Source organism: Salvelinus sp. IW2-2015, linkage group LG1 (assembly GCF_002910315.2).
Source record: "Salvelinus sp. IW2-2015 linkage group LG1, ASM291031v2, whole genome shotgun sequence".
Taxonomy (NCBI): Eukaryota; Metazoa; Chordata; class Actinopteri; order Salmoniformes; family Salmonidae; genus Salvelinus; species Salvelinus sp. IW2-2015.
Genome location: NC_036838.1, coordinates 41,788,836 through 41,811,187, shown reverse-complemented (window position 1 = coordinate 41,811,187; position 22,352 = coordinate 41,788,836). Strand labels below are relative to the sequence as shown.

Genomic DNA, 22,352 nt, shown 5'->3' with positions numbered 1-22,352 from the left:
GCAGTTCTTCTGCAATTACTGCGTCCAAAATACCACAGTCGATTTTTTTTGTAAGGGCTGTCTGTCTCATCCCAACTCCTGACTTGCTCATTACTATGGGACAGCTGGAGATCGAATTTGAATATTGATCCAATGTTGCAAATGTCGGAGAGACAGACTGCAAGGTTTATGCAAATCTCCGCTGTTGAAAACTAAATGTTATTCTAAAAGAAATGTGAGATAATGTCTAGATGATTTTTATAGTGGAGATAAAGTTTMTAAATTGCCTGGCTGAGCTGATGAGGCAGTGGATTGCGCAGTCAGATGGAACAGAGTAAATAGGCATTTTMATTTCATAGATTTAGCCGGTGGTAGCTTGTGGAATAGACATCGGCTGGAATGCAGTTTTAACCAATCAGCATTCAGGATTAGACCCACCCTTTGTATAAAGGGAAATAATGCATTCTCTAGAATGCCCTTCAAGCCAATCAGAAACAAGTATTCAACAAAGCCATTATATAAAGCCCTTTATTCTAGTCTATGATATCAAAAGGTTAAACCATAAAATATGCAAAATACAAATTAAAAAAGCGATACATAAGGATACAAAATATTTTGTAATATCAATATTTATATCAATATATATTAATTAATCATACATTTAATGTATAATTTAGCATGTATTTGCTAAATTCATGACCATCAGTAATAGAAATTATTGGAATAAAAAAAATACAMAAATATGAGTGAAACAACCCAAATATTTTCACACTAGGAAGTGACATCATGTGTTGTCAACATGGTAAAGGCACGCCTCCTTCATAGCAATGAGGAGGGCATGAGATAAACCCTGGCACATTCTGAGACAGACAGACATTCAATTGACTGCTACTGTGCTAAATTCAGGATTGTCATCTGCATGAATATCACTTCTCCACGGACATTTAGATTCTCTCTCAATAGCAACAGAGCGTCGGGACCCAGCTGGGGAGTGTTTTGTCGAGCTCTGCTCTGCTGGCAAGTTGCAGAGCACAGGGAGGTAGAGAAGGAATAAAAAAACCTTGCATACACTTCAGCCGTGTTACTGTTGGATTGTATATCCTTTTAGATTAGCAGGCAGATCAGATCGACAGGCATTCCCACGCAATAAACCTTGCTGTCTGTCTCTCCGACATTTGCAACATTGTGACAAATGGAGGGATGCAACAATTTCCCTCTTCACTTGATCTGCCTGAGACTGACTTACCCCGGCGCGTATCCTTTTGTGTCAGAGACCCAGGCGTCCTCCTCAGTCAATCCCCCAAGATCGACTGTGGGTTAACCCGGTGGACAGAGCCCCCTCCTTAGCCCCCCTCCCCCTGTCTGTGCCCCCAGTTTCTCTCTATTCCTGCTTTGCTATAGTTTCTATTTACCTTTGCTAAACTACCCTCCTCTTTCTGCTAAGATCTCTTTCWTTCTCCCTCTATCTAGCTCGCTCACTCTCTTTCGCTCTCTCCCTCCCACTTCTTGCCATCTCCCTCCCCTAGCTTCTTCAAAGCCAGCAGTGCTCTATTCTATGCAGGATGCTTGCTACATGATCTCTCGGAACACAGCGTTCRACGCTGCTCTCTCGCTGCCTGATGCCGGAGCTGTCTCAGATTTTCATCTCAAGAACGGCAGGATGCTCCTGCACAGGGATTGATCCCCCCTTTTCCCTCTCGTTCTCCCCTTCCCCTCCCCTTTCCTAATCTCCCGCCCTCTGACCCTCACCCCCGTTTCTCTTTCCCGACACCCCTTCCCATTCTTTCTCACCCCAAGCCTCCTCTGCCCCTCTCTGCTCTTACCCCCTTGACCATGTTGCCATGTGTCTGCTGGCTCCAGCCTTTCCTCGTCTTGCTGTCCTCTGTCTTTCGGGCTCAGGGGGAAAACTGTCCAGCTAGCTGCCTGTGCCCGGACCCCCACACTGTGGACTGCAGCGGCCGTGGACTCACCCGTCTTCCTGATGAAATCCCCTTGGACGTCCGCAGGCTCCTTCTATCTGACAACTGTATCCCCCGCATTCCCTCTGACTTCCTAGTGCTCTACAGTGACCTGGTCTACCTGGACCTGCGGAACAACTCTTTGTCCCACATCGAGCCGGGCACCCTCAGCACCTCTTCCAGGCTGGTGTTTCTGGACTTGGGCAGCAACAACCTGACTGAGATCCCCTCGGGGACCTTTGGGCAGTCCCGTAGCCTGATCAAACTCCGCCTGGGCAATAACCCCTATCTGAGCAGGGTCAACGAGGATGCATTCCTGGGCCTCACCTCCCTGCGTGAACTGGAGCTGGAGCGTAACGCCCTGTCTGGCCTTCAGGTGGGGGCGCTGAGCCAGTTGCCCTCTTTACGGGTGGTGAGACTGGAGGGCAACCCTTGGGTGTGCAACTGCAACTTTGCCAACCTGTTTGGATGGCTGGAGGAAAACAGTCAAAAGCTTCCAAATGGTAAGTGTCTTCATCAGGGGGATGTTAGTTTACTTACAGTTGGCTTGACCTAAATAAAGGAAAGTCATGCAACATTAAGATTATATTATCTCAGCAAATCCTCTGCCATGCCATTGCTGTGTATTCTATTTATATTTTCCCAGTAGAAAGAGGAACCCCTTCCTCTATTCTGATTTTGTCTCCCTCTTCCTTTTCCTGCCCTAACCCACAGTGCCAGGGAGAGTAATGAAAGACAATGAGAGACGAGCTCTAGGGGGAAACCTTCAGGGGCATGCAGATACATTTCACTACAGACTGTCTGCAGCTTCAGCCACATCAGCAAAACAAACACAACAACAGAAAGTCAACACCTCACGTTTACAATTCTGCTTGAGCATGAGATTTATGTTACCATGGTTGTGTGTGTAGTGTACTGTCCAAGCCAAACACCTGCCTCTTCCCTCAGGCCGGTGGTCTATTAATGTTTCACTAAATCAATCAATTAGTGAGTGCWGTTTGTATGACCACTGTAACCAAGCTTGCCCTCCCGCTCTCCTTCCTGGTGGTGGAAGCTGGAGCCCATCCAGTCCTTTACTATTGTGTTTCTGCCTGGGGGAGTTAGGTAACGTTACGGCACTGATGTGTTGGCGTGGGCCCCCTCTCTCTCTGTGTCTCAGGGACACTCTCAGAATGTGTGCACGGCACACAAATAGGAAAAACAACAAAAGACAAAGRGGATTACAATTCTCCCACAGGAGTGTGTATCCCACAAAGGGTAACGTCTGCTTACATGGAGATGATTAGACTGAACATCCAAACCCAGCAGCTATTGTTGTGGGATTCATGTGTTTATAATGCAGAGGGAAACAAAGCTTAATTGTAGAGATTTGCATTTCTTCCACTCTTTTCAAGGTAGAAACGTAACAAACCTCAGACTACAGGATACACAGTAGCCAACTAACCAATCCAATAGATTCATATTTTAGAACTTTCAGATTCGACTCCACATTACTCCAATCACCATTTGTTGTATTTAGATAAACTAACGAGCCACGTGTTGTTTGCTTGACATCACATTTGAATAGTATTTAGATATTGTCCTTGAAAATGCAAATATTGTCCTTATTTATTTGTTGATGTCTATTCATAATAATCATTCAAGCAAGACTGTGTATAGCCCACCAGATAATACTATATAGAACCACTAACATGTAGGACACTTTGTTGTTAGAATATTACGGTCCAATAGTTCAGGTGTGCTGAATCTAGATACCCCAGATGATATGTTTCACACTGTGAATGTAAATATGTGTACTGTATTCAATTCCAAGGTAAAGCCTCACAGCATAAAACATCATGAATACGTTAARTCGGCATATGAACCAATAGACAAAGTACATAAATAAGCATGCACAGCTGTCACTGTCTCCAAGCCAAGGTCGTTCCACGGGGCACATACTGTAACATGATGAGCTACATAAATATGGGACATCAACACATTGTAATGACAAACATTGACCCATCTCATGTTACTGTATCTGTATCCTTTTGCAAATATGATTTCCTTACTGGGTTTGATGGATAAAGGATTACTTAGATAAACTAAGATATACAATCTATAATTCAGGCAACCTGGGTAAAGCTGACAACAGCCCAGGGATCCTTTCCATTATATCTGTGTGATACATTACTCTGTGGATATGGWCATCATGTTCACATAACCTTRCTTTGTTCTTCTTCTTTAATCATAGGAATGCAAGGACAATCGTAGTTATGTTTAATAGAGGCTTGTGTGGAGACAAATAATATTTATAACAATATTTTCTACCCTATGCAAGCAGTGGGTGGACATTGCAAATCGCTGACAACTAACAAAAACATCCTCACACATTTAGTTTGTGCATTAGCATGTAATTGCCATCCCTCTTCYTCTCCCYCCTACTCCTCAATAATAAAGCAACCACAAAAAGTTGGGGCTGTGTGAGAAAGAGAAGTTGATAMATTGTCAGGAATACCTYGYTCTCCTTGGTAAGAGACTGAAAATGCATTCATCACTGGTCCTCAGTGTTGTCTACTGCAGGTTGTAATGAATTCTATTAGAGACGCTGGCCAAGCACACATCAGCAACAGTGAACAAGAGGCCATGGGCCCAGCGAGTCAACCCCTCTGGCATACCTGCCAACTGGGCCGAGAGATGCACTCTCAAATTGAGTTAGCAGTGAAGCTTCTCACCTCATGTAAGGCACTTACATTCAAACCAGTGCGTGTTTACTGTGTGACCTGGCTAGGAGGCTTTAGCATAAGACTGGTCAAAACCACCTGCCAAAGATAAAAAACATAGTGACCTTTTCTATTTAGCGTCATCAACCACACCCACTGGGCACAAACGTCAGTTAAACATCTAGTTTTCATTTACATTTGGTTGAGTTGTCGCGTGAATTCAACGTGAAATTAACAAAACATTTCACCATGTCATTGGATTTAGGTTAGAAGTTTGGTAGAAAAAGTATGAAAAGCCCTTATGTTGATGACTTTTTGTTAATCCAATCAGTTTTCCACATTGATTCATGTCATCACATAGATTTCCTTAGTTGAAATGACGTTTTTGTCCAGTGGGYACTCACACACATACTTTATGTTGCGGTAGACCTGAAGAACACTTTGCAGTTTGTGTCAGAATTGGGAATATGCGTGATATTTACTGCTGAATGCATTTGCAATTCATAGAGCACAGGGGCACAGTGTTCTGGAACTGCCTCTGTGCTCATTAAAAATAAGAAATGTTGCTGATGCATATACATGAAGTCAACAGAGCTGTAAATCTGAAAGCAAAAGGAGAACTTATGACTTGAAGTCCCTGGCTGCAGCTCCAGAGGCCTTTTCAAGTAAATGTAATTTCCCAAGGGTCTGGGATATCAGAAATGAAATAATCCTTGTACAGGTTTGCTGAAAATCTGTGCACGATCTAACCAGTCTCTTCTCAACTGCTCACATTGCAAATGAATTGTTGTGAACCACACCTACAGAAACTGTTCCCAAGGACAAAGCACCTACACGCTGCTAACAATACTAAGTTGGTATTGCTGAATTGTTGGTATGCGTTGGTGTGAAAACTTCAAACCGCCCTAAATATTCTCTGAGTATTATGAAATGACCTGATTCATGAGTGGTGATTTTTGTGTGTGCATGTGTGCGTGCGTGTTTGGGGTTGGAGCTATTGACCACCACTATTCCTGCAGTGACAGATGAACAGTCATTTATAGAACGAGGTTCATTTGATAAGCTCCTGAATATGTATCAACCCTTCACAGAACCATGATCAGTATCCTCCTTAGGTGTATGATTTGTCATGGAGTAATGTTACCCTTTAATTCAGAGCTAAAATGGTAGTGGTTAGGATGGATMCACAAACCCCATCAACAGACAGTTTATGTTACCAGAATAGACATGGAAACATGGAATAATTAAAACATGGACACATTCCTCTATCCGTATCGGTCAAATCATTCCCAAATTACCATACAGGAATCTCCATCAGATCTACAGGAATCTCCCTCTGTCCTAATCCTGTTGTTTCTCATTGTGGATATGATTTTATCTTGGATTAGACCCTGTCTAGCAGCAGCAGTGTAGACATGCTCTGGAGCCATTTTGTGCCTGTTCTCTCATGCTAATTTCCCATGTGCTAGATAGCAGCCCACTGCACTACATACTAGCATATCTCTGTTTGCATAACTGTGATTGGGTCACTGTGCTTAGTGGGTTGTAAATGCCTAAAATCCTGGGCTTTTATGGATTAAAAGTATCGCTGTCCATATGACTGTTTTACAAAATGGACAAATGCGTAAGACACATATATACTGTAGCTATACCTGTTGATAATGTATTTGAATCCATCTTGACTGTGGATCCCCAAATACAGTCATTAGATAATGTGACTGTTGTAAAATGAATACTGACTAATCTTAATCTGAATCATGTGTCATGATGACCCACCTTGCATATCAATTGACAACCTCTCTCCATAAACCTGCCAAGGATTCAGTCTTTGTAATCAGATGTTTGTCAGTCCACTCCTCTAAGGAGACATTCCTGTACGCAGGTCTGCCTGTGTGCCACTAATCAGGCACCTAAATGTTTCATTAGGGGAATGAGTGCAAACATGATCCACTCCTGTCTCCAGTGCTCTTAGGTTAAGGATGAACAAAGGCCATGCATCATTTAGAGCAACACAGTTCTATAGCACAGTAGCCAGCCGGGTAACAGGAGCCACAGACACAGACAGGGCAGGACAGGGCAGAGCAGCTCCCATGGGTCCCTTGGGCCAGTGTCATGGGCCTAATGTGTCACAGCTATCAACACCATTCCTGATCCACTGCTCATGTGACAGGATCAAAGCCTGAATTTTCCTTCACAGCGTATTAGGTTACTTCCCAGAGAGCTTCTACCACACTGTATGAGCAGCTCTCTAAGTATGACGCCACTGTGAATTCACTAGCTCTCCACATCACTGTCGCATATACAGTATGGAGTTAACATTGCATTACATTACACAATTATCAACTGTCTTTGCCTCGGGCATGGATGTCAGGGAAAAGGTATTATATAATAAGGGTTACATTGAGAAAATTGGACCTCTYTGAAATGAAAATGGATGACCCTCCCTTCAGCAAAATATATTTTACCGAAAATAATAATGAAAACATTTAGTGCATAGCAAAGAACATGCCTACCGTTTACCCTCACTTCTTGGACAGACCAGAGCCTTAGATATGCCGTTTTAGAAACGGCATATTTTTTTTGTCCTGTAAGTATTTCACGGCAACGCTGGAATTTTGATAGCGCACAGGGCTGCCAGCCGGAAGGTTGTGGGTTCACAGACCACAGTGGACAAGAGTAGGGGTGGAAATATCACCTTTATAGTAAAAGCATTACACAAATCTATCGTATTTGCAGGTCYAAGAAAACATTGCATTTTATAAAAATGTAATTTTACATATTAGCAGAATGTTTTTAAATACCACACAAATTACCGAAATGACAGGCTAAGAATGGACAGAGAGATAGGCCTATGTGTTCATCTTATCATATTTCTCCAATGCCAAATCAATGAGTCTTGTTTGCAACGAAACTGTCCCTGTTTGCAAATAATWAAATCTGAGATGTCATTAGGAATATGAGTATGGTACTTTCAAAAGGGGCTCCCGAGTGGCGTAGCGGTCTAAGGCACTGCATCTCAGTGCTAGAGGTGTCACTACAGACCCTGGTTGATTCCAGGCTGTATCACAACTGGCTGTGATTGGGAGTCCCATAGGGCGGTGCACAATTAGCCCAGGGTCGTCTGGGTTAGGGATTGGCCGGGGTAGGCCGTCATTGTAAATAAGAATTTGTTCTTAACTGACTTGCCTAGTTAATTAAATAAATAAAACAAGTTAGGCCTACCTTTCCACCCCAGACAGAGTAGATCTACCGACATAGAAACATTAAAGCTTTAACTGCTGGCTACTCTTCTTACGTGGCTTAACCCAACAAGAGAAGGTCACAAGTGTTTCCCTAAAAGCTGTCTGGGTTTAAACACGTTCTATTGTACAGAAAGTGAATAGCTGAATCAATTGATAGTGACAGATTTAGATTACTTCATAAGCAAAGTCCATTTTTTGTCTCCTCGGCTATAAAAGGTTGTAGCTCAGCCTCTGAATGTCAAATAAATGAAACAATGATATCCCCATATACATCGGAGTCTTTCCCAGATATTTTCCCAGATATTTTAAAGCATCACAGAACAAAGTGCTGTTATCGATCAATGTATATAATCAGATCTGTTTTATTTTCTTAAGCTAACAAGGAGTAGGCCTGTACTTTTTGTCATTTTCTTTAATAAAATGTATGCCTAAGGAATACCCTTTCATTCCCCGTCAATTCAACTCCTGGTTTTAACTTAAGCGCCCCGACACGGAGGTAGGCTATTTAAGAAGTGCCTGGTGGGTGGAGGAATTGGCCGGCAAATCTATGGATGTAGCACCCTATAGACTAATTTTGTCTGTCAAACAGGTAGGCCTAACTATTATTTCTTAAATAGGAAGAAATAGCCTCCCGAGTGGCGCAGCAGTCTAAGGCACTGCATCGAAGTGCTCAAGGTGTCACTACAGACCCGGGTTCGATCTCGGGCTGTATCACAAACAGCTGTGATTGGGAGTCCCATAGGGCGGCGCACAATTGCTGTCCGGGTTAGGGGAGGGTTTGGCCGGGGGGACTTTACTTGGCTCATCGCGCTCTAGTGACTCCTTGTGGCGGGCCGGGTGTCTGCAGGCTGACCCCGGTCATCAGTTGAACAGTGTTTCCTCTGACATATTGGTGCGGCTGGCTTCCGGGTGAAGCGGGTGGGTGTTAAGATGTGCTKTTTGGCGGGTCATGTTTCGGAGGACGCATGACTCCACCTTAGCCTTCCGAGCCCATTGGGGAGTGGCAGCAATGAGACAATATCTACATTTGGGGAGAAATAGGGGGTAAAATACAAAAGAAAATGTAATAGGAAGAAATTGCTACAACACAAAGCCCTCTTGTTGTTGAAATCAATTATGCCTACTCGAATTTGCCTACTTTTAGCAGCATTAGCTGTCCATTTCCGATTGATTGTGCCGTGGCTGCTGCTTCAAGTTTCAACACCACATTGTAAGTTACTCGAATCTGGCTTATTGTGACGTCAATAAATCTGATAAATATATAATGGAAAGAAACATTTAGTTTTTATTACAATAAATTATAGTAGTAGCAAGCTATCAAAGTTGACCTCCGGTCCTTCTTCTCATCTTCGCGCTCTCCTTCTCAAACTGAACAGACCATAGGCTATAGGGTAGTCCGCACGCAAGAATATAATTCTGGGAATAGGCCTAATCAAAAATTATTTTCGGAATAATTATTTGACTCTTCTCCTGAACTGCCACTGTAGGCCTACACAGCACAGCATTGGTTAGGCAGCACAAAAAAGTTTGAATTAGCAAGAGCAGAGCAGGCCTGGGCTCAAGGTTGGAATATCCATTGCAGTGTGTAATGCAGCCTAGTGTTATTTACAACATCCTAGCAGTGCAAAAGACTCTGGAAGGAAGTACATTTTCTTAGAAATATAACTTTGCTCTGTGCTTCTTCGAGCATGCACTTCATAGGCTATAGCCTATAGGTGACTCACCACCTGGATTCGGTCTTATGTAGCAAAATTTGAAATAGTGTTTTTTACATTAGATAAATGTAGAGACTGTAGAGAAAATGGTATATCATAAACTGCATTTGAGGAACAATGGGAAAGTAATTCTGCTTTGAAAGTTGATCAACTTGTAAACTCACTTTTGAGAAATTGGCCTTTGAATGTTTTGGTATATAGTGAAGAGCTCTTCTTTGTCTACACCCATTCAGCATTGTTCACACCCTCATAAGCTTTAGCCCCACCCATCTCGTTTCGCTCTCGGAGCGCACAATTTACGCTCTGACCGATGATTTGTTTACCTATGGATGACATGAAAACAGCCTAACCAGCTCTGCTGGCAACAATTTCATTACGCTTTTTTACAGACGTTTACTGACGCCAGCCATATTCAACGGGTGTTGTACACACGTCATGTAACGTTAGCTAACGAGCCAGCTAGCTAATGTTAGCTAKTTAAACATCAATGAACACAGTGCCAAATCATGTCGTTACTACCCTGCATGAATACGGCTCTGGGATACGAATAATAATGTCAGTTAGGGAGCCARCCGGCTAACATTAGCTATCTAGCTAACAGTACACTTTAGCTTGAAATTAAATTATTTCAAAATTAGAAATGTGTAATATCTGAAAACGTAGCTAGCTAACGCTGGACTTTCTTTATACATCATCATGCATGATGGACGTGTCTCCCTGTCAGGAATGCCATACCACGGTTGCCCTCAGTTTGAAGATGCAATCTGTAGACAGGTGTTTTCTCTTTAGCTATCATACTCTAATTTCACCGATTTCAAAACTTGATCAGGAAGTAGAGAGCAACACTTATGCAGCTCCAATACACAATAAAACCATTTTAATGTCGCTTCGACAGGATTACCAACACAGACTGACGAGCTCAAATAGACAGAAGCCTTCTATATGGCAGACCAATCCGAATTCATCTCTCGGCAAGTCCAGCCAACTCATTATCTCAGCCAATCATGTCTAGTGGGAAGGTTGCTTACTTTCTCTGTGGCTTAACCAATTTCACAATTGTATTCGTATTTACAGATGGCATACAAGTTTATTATTAAGGCACATGAAAGTTCAGATGTTCAAGAAGGCATTTCTGCCMAAAAAACGCATTTTGATAAAATAAAAAAAACTTACATTCAAACGGCTCTCCTGTGAAGTTGTGACTTGTGACATACGCCTAGTTTCCTGGATTGGGTCACATAGGCTATGGATCATTTGAGATGAGGGGCGGCATCGGCAACACATCAATATATACCYTAATAAGCAACTAATACAAAAAATWGAAATATTGACATTTCATCAATTACAAATTACATGACCCTCCCCTGGACTAGATTGAAAAAATACGAAACCCTCCATTTAACTGAAATTGAAAAATCACGACACTCCCCCATTTTCCTCCAGGTACCCATTTTATAAATGTTGATCCATCCCTTACTTGAGAAGAGAGTGTATTTGACCTTGGCCTCATTTAATGTTTATTTAATGTTGAAAAATTAATGCAAGCTCACATTGAGGTGTATAGGTTAGCAAGCAATCAAAAAGTGCTATGTGAGTAATTGATGTCTAAATGGCAAGTGTATTATTCTGACCAAAGAAGGATCTAACCAGTGCTTTATACAGTTGTGGGCTTTGTGTCTGTTCTTGTGTGCGCATGTGTGTTTTGAATGAGCCATGCTAAATGTTTGTGCTGAGAGTATCCCCATTTAACTATGAGATCACTGAGTCCCTGTGCATAAGGAAATCTCTTCATGATTTGAATGATTCATCCTTGGCATCGCTGTCACATGAAGGGTTGTCAATTTGTGCATTCAGACACTCTACCCCATCTCTTTTTTGTCTCTTCTCACTCTCTCTCTCCCTCTGACTCTATKTTCTTCTTCTTCTCAGATTTCTTCTCTTTGATTGTCTTTGAGTAATTTCACCCTCTCTCTGTCTGTGTGATTATGTCTCTTTCTGTCTGCTTTAAAATCAGGCAGGCTCAAATTAGGGATTGGGGGATGCTTGTGCACCCAATACTAAAGGCTACCATAAAGCAAGGGCCTTGCTATTATTCACCTGCAACCACTTGATCTGCTTGTAAATACAGTAATACAATACCTGGAAATTACAAAAACATACCCAGAAAGTATGTAAGTAACAAWGCCCATTCCACAGTTTAATTGGAAATTACGAGACTTGTGCCTTTATTCCATGGGTCCATCTAATGATTCTCACTTCTCTGGTATCGAGAGTGGAATCAATCACTACAGCCACTGTGGTGTTGAAGTGGGAGGAGAGACAAGCCTCCGATATCAGCCTACGACAGTCAGCTCGATAAATCCCTCAGGAGACAGGGAGTGGGTTACAAAAGGACAGCCTATCCCCAAGGCTGCCTGTAATACTGATTGTAATCCCTCAAGAGCAGACACTAGCTGTAACCTATCCATATGGTTTYCCATACCTGTGCCTCCTGGCAAACCTGACTGGTTTCGAGCTGCATCATATTCTATGACTCCAAACATTACGTTGCCCATTTACAGTACCAGTCAAAAGTTTGAAAACACCTACTCATTCAAAAGGTTTTTCTTTATTTTGTACTATTTTCTACATTGTAGAATAATAGTGAAGACATTAAAACTATGAAAAAACACATATGGAATCAGGTAGTAACCAAAAAGTTTTAAACAAATCAAAATATATTTTAGATTTTAGATTCTTCAAAGTAGCCACCCTTTGCCTTGATGACAGCTTTGCACACTCTTGACATTCTCTCAACCAGCTTCACCTGGAATGCTTTTCCAACAGTCTTGAAGGGGTTCCCACGTATGCTGAGCACTTGTTGGCTGCTTTTCCTTCACTCTGTGGTCCAACTCATCCCAAACCATCTCAATTGGGTTGAAACTCATGTGATTGTCGAGACCAGGTCATCTGATGCAGCACTCCATCACTTTCTTTCTTGTCCTGTTGACAAACAAATGATAGTCCCACTAAGAGCAAACCAGATGGGATGGTGTGTYGGTGGAGAATGCTATGGTAGCCATGCTGGTTAAGTGTGCCTTGAATTCTAAATAAATCASAGACAGTGTCACCAGCAAAGCACACCCACACCATCACACCTCCTCCATGCTTCACGGTGGGAACCACACATGCAGAGATCATCCGTTCACCTACTCTGCGTCTCACAAAGACACGGCGATTGGAACCAGAAATCTCAAATTTGGACTCATCAGACCAAAGGACAGATTTCCACCGGTCTAAYGTCCATTGCTTGTGTTTCTTGGCCTAAGCAATTCTCTTCTTCTTATTGGTGTCCTTTAGTAGAGGGTTTTTGCAGCAATTCGACCATGAAGGTCTGATTCACGAAGTCTCCTCTGAACAGTTGATGTTGAATGTGTCTGTGACTTGAACTGTGTGAAGCATTTATTTGGGCTGCAATTTCTGARGCAAGAAACTCTAATGAACCTTTCCTCTGCAGAAAAGGTAACTCTGAGTCTTCCTTTCCTGTGGCAGTCCTCATGAGAGACAGTTTCATCATAGAGCTTGATGGGCCTAGTTTTATCCTAATAAAGTGCCCTGAAACTCATCATTTTACCGGCCATACCAGGCATGCAAGTCACATTCTGCTGGCTTGCAAAGTGATATGTACTGTATACTGAACAAAAATATAAATGCAACATGTAAAGTGTTGGTGTCATGTTTCATGAGCTGAAATAAAATCATGGAAATCAAGCTTATTTCTCTCACATTTTGTGTTTTAATTTGTTTACATCCCTGTTAGGGAGCATTTCTCATTTGCCAAGATAATCCATCCACCTGACATGTGTGGCATATCAAGAAGCAGATTAAACAGCATGATCATTACACAGGTGCCTCTTGTGCTGGAGACAATACAATGAAACTCTAAAATGTGCAGTTTTGTCACACAACACAATGCCACAGATGTCTCAAGTTTTGAGGGAGCGTGAAATTAGCATGCCCTCCCAGGCCCACCCATGGTTGCGCTCCTGCCCATTCATGTGAAATCCATCGATTATGGCCTAGTTAATTTATTTCAATTGACTGATTTCCTTATATTAACTGTAACTCAGTAAAATATTTTAAATAGTTTCATATTTCTTTTCAGTATAATTCCTTTTGGAATCCAGCTGAAGTGGGGATGTACAATTTTTTTAAACCCGCAACCTGCATTCAGAAAGACTGCCAGGGTTGGGAAGACTAAGMTATGAGACTACCTTAAACATCTACACTGGAATAACCCTGCAAAAACATATATATTGAAACAAACTATTTAAAAAATCTACCTGCATATGATAATGATGGGTGTGGTTTTGCTTTAACACTGGTTATTAACACCAACACTGGGGTTATTTTACACCACTGGGTATTAATTTAACTCTTTACAGTGTTAATTTMACTCTTGAATCAACACTAGAAATGTTACCCTGAAAAATCAACACTCATTAACACTGGCCAATTTGCTGTGTGCTAAGGGACACATCTGCAGTCTTCCATACATTTAAAGAACCTTTTAGATTTCGAAGGAATGGTAGATGCCACGTCCCAGCACCCAGAACCAAACAGTGTGTCAAGAGAAACTACAGAGACTGTGACAGGGACTGAGGAACCTGATATAATTCTGACATGAGAATTCTCACTGGGACTCTCTCCAAAATACTGTCTGTCTACCAGACAAACATCCTAGTTTGATTTCCTACACATGACAGACAGTATTTTGGAGAGAGTCCCAGTGAGAATTCTCATGTCAGAATTATATAATCAGGAGGATTTGTGTAACAGGTGTCCACTGAAGCTTAGGGCTCTATTCAATCCGCATCGCGGAAGTTAAGCTTTTCAGCGTGTTTGATATTTATAGGCAATATTCCTGCTTTATCAGAGACTGTATTCAAGGTAAATGCTGCATATGTCGGCTAAATCGGAAATTACCTTTACATTTCTATTGTGGAATCTGTAGTGCTTGAATAGAGCCCTTAGCGTATGTAAATTACACTAATACTGTATATGACCGGAGGCACAGTGGCCCTAATCCAAGGCTCTGCTCACAGAAAAAMTCTCTCCATTTGGGGAGAAAAAGCTGTGGGTGGACCATGGTGCGTTATATAACCTATTTTTTCTCTATTAAAGAAATGGTAATAGCATGAAACTGCTCCATTTCCACAAGAATCAAGGCCAATTGTTTTCAGTTTAAACCGATTTCACCCTTTTTCAGTCATTTCCACATACCGAAAAAGTGTCTGTGGCCTCCTGCATAATGTATCTATAAAAATAATGTGTTAACTACAAGATAATCAGCACAGGTAAAAAAATATCCGCTGTCACCTAAGCAGGGATTAATTTAGTGCTGGAGGAAAATAGGGCCTGTCGTCGTACCCCACTAGGAGCAGGATATCGTAAATACAGTAACTCCAACAGGACTCTGCAGGCAAACTTTGCTCTCCAATCTCATTAATCAAAGTGTAGGGAGATGCTCGGGCAGAATTACCAGAGACAGGCCCATCTCAGAGCCTAAGGCTGGGTCTCCTGGGTCAWGAGTTTGCAATGCAAAGTTCCGTGTGAAAAGCAGAGGCCATTCATCTCTTATTCAAGTTGACAATACAGCTGGTTTTAGCAATGTAAAGGATCCCAAGACTATATCTGACTCCTCTCAACCTTGAGTGGAATTTATGTGCAGCCTCTTTATAAACTTTCTTGGGCTGTCCAGGTGAACTTTCCATCTGACCATGCAATCCCATTTTATACCTGTTTCGTAACATGGGAAGCCTGTAATGTATAGGTGGTGCACATTTACACTGTAGTGAAAAAGCTAACAGTATGGTTAGGTGTATGACGTTGTCATGCACTTCAAAGTTTTATGCGGAACAGCAATGATTCTAAATGAGTAGATATTTTACATTTAGGTAATTTAGCARATGCTCTTATCAAGAGCGACTTACAATTAGTGCATTCATCTTAAGATAGCCAGATGAGRCAACAACACATCACAATCGTATCATGTACATTTTCCCTCAACAAAGTATTCATCAGCAAAGCCAGTGCTAGTGGGAAAATACTTTTGGGGTGCCGTGAGAGTTATTTAAGATTGTTAAGAAAATAAAACAGATCTGATTATATAAAGTGATCTATAACAGTGCTTTGGTCCGCAATGCTTTATGCTAGAAACAAGCTGTAAAATACAGTGGAAAGAAACTAAGGTAACACTTTACTTGACACCCAGTGTCATAACATGTCATAATATGTCATACCAGCTGGCATAACTTGTCATAACCTGTCATAATATGGTCATAACACTGTCAAAACCAATATTTACACCTGTTGTGACATATATTGTATTATTTTCTGGTTATGAAACCTACATAACAGTGTCACACCCCACAGAAATATGATGAGATGAACACACATGCCTATCTCTCTGTCCATTCTTGTGTGGAGACTCTGCTAATATGAAAAATTATGTAGAATGTTAAAAAATACAATTTTTTTCTCTGACATGCAAATACGATGATAGATTCATGCAATACTTTTACTATAAAGGAGATCTTTCTCCTCTTTTCCACGGTGGTCTTCAAATGCACAACCTTCCGTCCACCATCCCTGYGCACTATCAAATTTCCTGCGTTGCCATGTAATGCTTACAGGACGAAGAACAGTTTCTAAAACTGCATATCTAAGGCAAGGCACTGGTCTGTTCAGAAAGTGAGAGTAACGGAGTAAACGGAGTACATGTTCTCTACTATCCACTTTTCATTATTTTGGGTATAGGGAGGCACTTGCTTTTTTCAGGGAGGATTTAGGTAAATATATTTTGCTGTGAGAGGGCCATCCATTTTCATTTCAGAGAGGTCCATTTTTTCTCCATGTAACCCTCATTATAAATAAGGTCACTCCCTAAGGAGACAATAATTAGCCCGCAAACCCCACATTTATTCCAAATGAATTTTTTCCCTGATAAGTAGTTTCCTTTCGTTTGAAAGTTTGTTTCTCTAAATCCTTTTGTTGTTTGTGTATGCATTCTTCACAGTCCATGTTTTTTCATTCTATTTTTAAAACTTGTAGAAAATACACTTTATGACACTGTCATGAAGCATTATGACCAATCCTCTGTCACTTACTTGGACTAAGAAAATACCACTTTATTACGCTGTCGAGAAGCATAATCATATAAGCCCAGATAGGTCTATCACCATACATGACCGTTGTCAGTCATCATTCAAAAAGTTGGGTTTCAAGTAAAGTGTTACTGAACACTACTACGATGGCACATAGGCATTTCCATTGTTCCGTTTCTTTCATTTACAATTTACATTTTAGTCATTTAGCAACGCTCCTTATCCAGAGCGATTACAGTAGAGTGCGCATACTTATTTTTTTTAACATTTTTTTTTTTTTACATACTGAAGACAAGTGATTCCCTACTGGCCAATGAAGCAGACGCTTCTATATCCAGAGAGACTTAACGTAGAGTGCATTACAATTTATTACATTTTTTTAAAATATATATAAGTATACTTTTTTTTTACATCTGAGACAGGATATCCCTACCAGGCCAAACCCTCCCTGACCGGCCAAACCCTCCCTAACCCGGAGACGCTATGCCATTGTGGCGTCGCCCCAGGATCTCCGGTTGCCGGCCTGGCTCGACAGAGCCTGGGCGCGAACCCCAGCCCAGCCTGGGCGCGAACCGCAGAGACTCTGGTTGGCGCAGCTAAGCACTGCGATGCAGCTGCCCTAGACCACTGCGGCCACCTCGGGAGATACATTCGATATGTGACATTCATAGGCTGAAGACTACGCCTTCTAATAGCCGAGGAGAGAAACATTGAATTTGCTTGGAATAACCTAATTCTGTCAACTATAATTGATTAAGGATATCATTTTATGTACAATAGAAATGTTTAAGCCCAGAGACCTTTTAAGGAAATAGTTGTGACCTTCTTCATTGTTTTAAGCCACGGAAAAAGAGTAGCCAGTAGTTAAAGCTTAAATTGTTCTGCGCGTCGGTAGATCCTATTCTGTCTGGGGTGGAATGGTAGATCCTTTCTGTCTGGGTGGGAAAGGTAGGTCTATTCTGTCTTGCGGTGGAAAGGTAGATCCATTCTGTCTGGGGGAAAGGTTAGAATATATCCTGTCTGGGGTGGAAAGGTAGATCTATTCTGTCTGGGGTGGAAAGGTAGGTTTATTCTGTCTGGGGTGGAAAGGTAAGTCTATTCTGTCCTGTCGGTGGAAAGGTAGATCTATTCTGTCTGGGGTGGAAAGGTAGATTTATTCTGTCTGGGGTGGAAAGGTAGGTCTATTCTGTCTGCGGTGGAAAAGGTAAGGTCTATTCTGTCTGGGGTGGAAAGGTAGGTCTATTCTGTCTGGGGTGGAAATGTAAGTCTATTCTGTCTGGGGTGGAAAGGTAGGTATATTCTGTCTGGGGTGGAAAGGTAGGTCTATTCTGTCTGGGGTGGAAAGGTAAGTCTATTCTGGTCTGGGTGGAAGGGTAGGTCTATTCTGTCTGGGGTGGAGGTAGGTCTATTCTGTCTGGGGTGGAAAGGTAGGTCTATTCTGTCTGGGGTGGATAGGTAGGTATATTCTGTCTGGGGTGGAAAGGTAGGTCTATTCTGTCTGGGGGGGATAAGGTAGGTCTATTCTGTCTGGGGTGGAAAGGTAGGTCTATTCTGTCTTGGGTGGAAAGTTAAGTCTATTTCTGTCTGGGGTGGAAAGGTAGGTTAATTCTGTCTGGGGTGGAAAGGTAGGTCTATTCTGTCTGGGGTGGAAAGGTAGGTCTATTCTGTCTGGGGTTGGAAAGGTAGATCTATTCTGTCTGGGGTGGAAAGGTAGGTCTATTCTGTCTGGGGTGAAAAAGGTAGGTCTATTCTGTCTGGGGTGGAAAGGTAGGTCTATCTTTCTGGGTTGGAAAGGTAGATCTATTCTGTCTGGAGTGGAAAGGTAGGTCATTCTGTCTGGGGTGGAAAGGTAAGTCTATTCTGTCTGGGGTGGAAGGTAGGTCTATTCTGTCTGGGGTGGAAGGTAGGTTATTCTGTCTGGGGTGGAAAGGTAGGTCTATTCTGTCTGGGGTGGAAAGGTAAGCTATTCTGTCTGGGGTGGAAAGGTAGATCTATTCTGTCTGGGTGGAAAGGTAGGTCTATTCTGTCTGGGGTGAAAAGGTAGGTCTATTCTGTCTGGGGTGGAAAGGTAGGTCTATTCTGTCTGGGGTGGATAGGTAGATCTATTCTGTCTGGGGTGGAAAGGTAGGTCTATTCTGTCTGGGGTGGAAGGTAGGTCTATTCTGTCTGGGGTGGAAAGGTAGGTCTACTCTGTCTGGGGTGGAAAGGTAGGTCTACTCTGTCTGGGGTGGAAAGGTAAGTCTACCTGTCTGGGGTGGAAAGGTGGTCTATTCTGTCTGGGGTGGATAGGTAAGTCTATTCTGTCTGGGGTGGAAAGGTAGGTCTATTCTGTCTGGGGTGAAAGGTAGATCTATTCTGTCTGGGGTGGAAAGGTAGGTCTACTCTGTATGGGGTGGAAAGGTAGGTCTACTCTGTCTGGGGTGGAAAGGTAGGTCTACTCTGTCTGGGGTGGAAAAGGTAGGTCTATTCTGTCTGGGGTGGAAAGGTAAGGTCTATTCTGTCTGGGTTGGAAAGGTAGATCTATTCTGTCTGGAGGGAAGTAGGTCTTCTGTCTGGGTGGAAAGGTAGGTCTATTCTGTCTGGGGTGGATAGGTGATCTATTCTGTCTGGGGTGGAAAGGTAAGTCTATTCTGTCTGGGGTGGAAGGTAGGTTAATTCTGTCTGGGTGGAAAGGTAGGTCTATTCTGTCTGGGGTGGAAAGGTAAGGTCTATTTGTCTGGGGTGGAAAGGTAGATTCTATTCTGTCTGGGGTGGAAAGGTAGGTCTATTCTGTCTGGGGTGAAAAGGTAGGTCTATTCTGTCTGGGGGTGGAAAGGTAGGTCTATTCTGTCTGGGTTGGAAAGGTAGATCTATTCTGTCTGGAGTGGAAAGGTAGGTCTATTCTGTCTGGGGTGGAAATGTAAGTCTATCTGTCTGGGGTGGAAAGGTAGGTCTATTCTGTCTGGGGTGGAAAGGTAGGTTTATTCTGTCTGGGGTGGAAGGTAGGTCTATTCTGTCTGGGGTGGAAAGGTAAGTCTATTCTGTCTGGGGTGGAAAGGTAGGTCTATTCTGTCTGGGGTGAAAGGTAAGTCTATTCTGTCTGGGTGGAAAAGGTAGGTCTATTCTGTCTTGGGTGGAAAGGTAAGTCTATTCTGTCTTGGGGTGGAAAGGTAGGTTATTTCTGTCTGGGGTGGAAAGGTAGGTCTATTCTGTCTGGGGTGGAAAGGTAGGTCTATTTCTGTCTGGGTGGAAAGGTCGATATCTTCTGTCTGGGGTGGAAAGGTAGGTCTATTCTGTCTGGGGTGAAAAGGTAGGTTATTCTGTCTGGGGTGGAAAGTAGTCTATTCTGTCTGGGTTGGAAAGGTAGATCTATTCTGTCTGGAGTGGAAAGGTAGGTCTATTCTGTCTGGGGTGGAAAGGTAAGTCTATTTCTGTCTGGGGTGGAAAGGTAGGTTTATTCTGTCTGGGGTGGAAAGGTAGGTCTATTCTGTCTGGGGTGGAAAAGGTAAGTCTATTCTGTCTGGGGTGGAAAGGTAGGTCTATTCCTGTCTGGGGTGGAAAGGTAAGTCTATTCTGTCTGGGTGGAAAGGTAGGTCTATTCTGTCTGGGGTGGATAGGTAGATCTATTCTTCTGGGGTGGAAAGGTAGGTCTATTCTGTCTGGGGTGAAAGGTAGATCTATTCTGTCTGGGGTGGAAGGTAGGTCTACTCTGTCTGGGGTGGAAAGGTAGGTCTACTCTTGTCTGGGGTGGAAAGGTAGGTCTACTCTGTCTGGGGTGGAAAGGTAGGTCTATTCTGTCTGGGGTGGAAGGTGATCTATTCTGTCTGGGGTGGAAAGGTAGTCTATTTGTCTGGGGTGGAAAGGTAGGTCTATCTGTGGGGTGGAAAGTAGTCTATCTGTCTGGGTGGAAAGGTAGGTCTATTCTGTCTGGGGTGGAAAGGTAGGTCTATTCTGTCTGGGTGGAAAGGTAGATCTATTCTGTCTGGAGTGGAAAGGTAGGTCTATTCTGTCTGGGGTGGAAAGGTAGGTCTATTCTGTCTGGGGTGGAAGGTAGATCTATTCTGTCTGGGGTGGAAAGTAGGTCTATTCTGTCTGGGGTGGAAAGGTAGATCTATTCTGTCTGGGGTGGAAAGGTAGGTCTATTCTGTCTGGGGTGAAAGGTAGATCTATTCTGTCTGGGGTGGAAAGGTAGGTCTACTCTGTCTGGGGTGGAAAGGTAGGTCTATTCTGTCTGGGGGGAAAGGTAGGTCTACTCTGTCTGGGGTGGAAAGGTAGGTCTATTCTGTCTGGGTTGGAAAGGTAGGTCTATTCTGTCTGGGTTGGAAAGGTAGATCTATTTGTCTGGAGTGGAAAGGTAGGTCTATTCTTTCTGGGGTGGAAAGGTAGGTCTATTCTGTCTGGGGTGGATAGGTAGATCTATTCTGTCTGGGGTGGAAAGTAGGTCTATTCTGTCTGGGGTGGAAAGGTAGATCTATTCTGTCTGGGGTGGAAAAGGTAGGTCTACTCTGTCTGGGTGGAAAGGTAGGTCTACTCTGTCTGGGGTGGAAAGGTAGGTCTACTCTGTCTGGGGTGGGAAAGGTAGGTCTATTCTGTCTGGGGTGGAAAGGTAGGTTCTATTCTGTCGGGGTGGAAAGATAAGTCTATTCTGTCTGGGGTGGAAAGGTTTGTCTATTCTGTCTGGGTGGAAAGGTAGGTCTATTCTGTCTGGGGTGGAAAGGTAGGTCTATTCTGTCTGGGGTGGAAAGGTAGGTCTATTCTGTCTGGGGTGGAAAGGTAGGTCTATTCTGTTCGGGATGGAAAGGTAGGTCTATTCTGTCTGGGGTGGAAAAGGTAGGTCTATTCTGTCTGGGGTGGAAATGTAGTCTATTCTGTCTGGGGTGGAAAGGTAGATCTATTCTGTCTGGGGTGGAAAGGTAGGTCTATTCTGTCTGGCGGTGGAAAGGTAGGTCTATTCTGTCTTGGGTGGATAGGTAGGTCTATTCTTCTTGGGTGGAAAGGTAGATCTATTCTGTCTGGGGTGGAAAGGTAGATCTATTCTGTCTGGGGTGGAAAGGTAGGTCATTCTGTCTGGGGTGGAAAGGTAGATCTATTCTGTCTGGGAGTGGAAAGGTAGTCTATTCTGTCTGGGGTGGAAAGGTAGGTCTATTCTGTCTGGGGTGGAAAGGTAGGTCTATTCTGTCTGGGGTGGAAAGGTAGGTCTATTCTGTCTGGGTTGGAAAGGTAGAATCTATTCTGTCTGGAGTGGAAAGGTAGGTCTATTCTGTCTGGGGTGGAAAGATAGGTTATTCTGTCTGGGGTGGATAGGTAGATCTATTCTGTCTGGGGTGGAAAGGTAGGTCTATTCTGTCTGGGGTGGAAAGGTAGATCTATTCTGTCTGGGGTGGAAAGGTAGGTCTACTCTGTCTGGGGTGGAAAGGTAGGTCTACTGTCTGGGGTGGAAGGTAGGTCTACTCTGTCTGGGGTGGAAAGGTAGGTCTATTCTGTCTGGGGTGGAAAGGTAGGTCTATTCTGTCTGGGGTGGAAAGATAAGTCTATTCTGTCTGGGGTGGAAAGGTTTGTTCTATTCTGTCTGGGGTGAAGGTAGGTCTATTCTGTCTGGGGTGGAAAGGTAGGTCTATTCTGTCTGGGGTGG

General features: G+C 43.0%; 1 protein-coding gene across 2 annotated transcripts in view; it reads left to right on the top strand.

The window, feature by feature from the left end:
- The first annotated feature begins 1,455 nt into the window (after nt 1-1,455).
- The window catches only part of LOC111967738 (leucine-rich repeat-containing protein 38), a 28,251-nt gene continuing 7,354 nt past the window's right edge, over nt 1,456-22,352 (top strand). The window contains exons 1-2 of one of the 2 annotated variants that reach the window (XM_023993064.1): nt 1,456-2,440; nt 2,652-4,447. In XM_023993064.1, coding sequence (XP_023848832.1) covers nt 1,813-2,440; nt 2,652-2,848 — 825 coding nt within the window. In that variant the 5' untranslated portion in view covers nt 1,456-1,812 and the 3' untranslated portion in view covers nt 2,849-4,447. Of the gene's footprint in view, nt 2,441-2,651; nt 4,448-22,352 lie in introns of those variants that run through there. The other variant, XM_023993055.2, reaches the window with a different exon arrangement.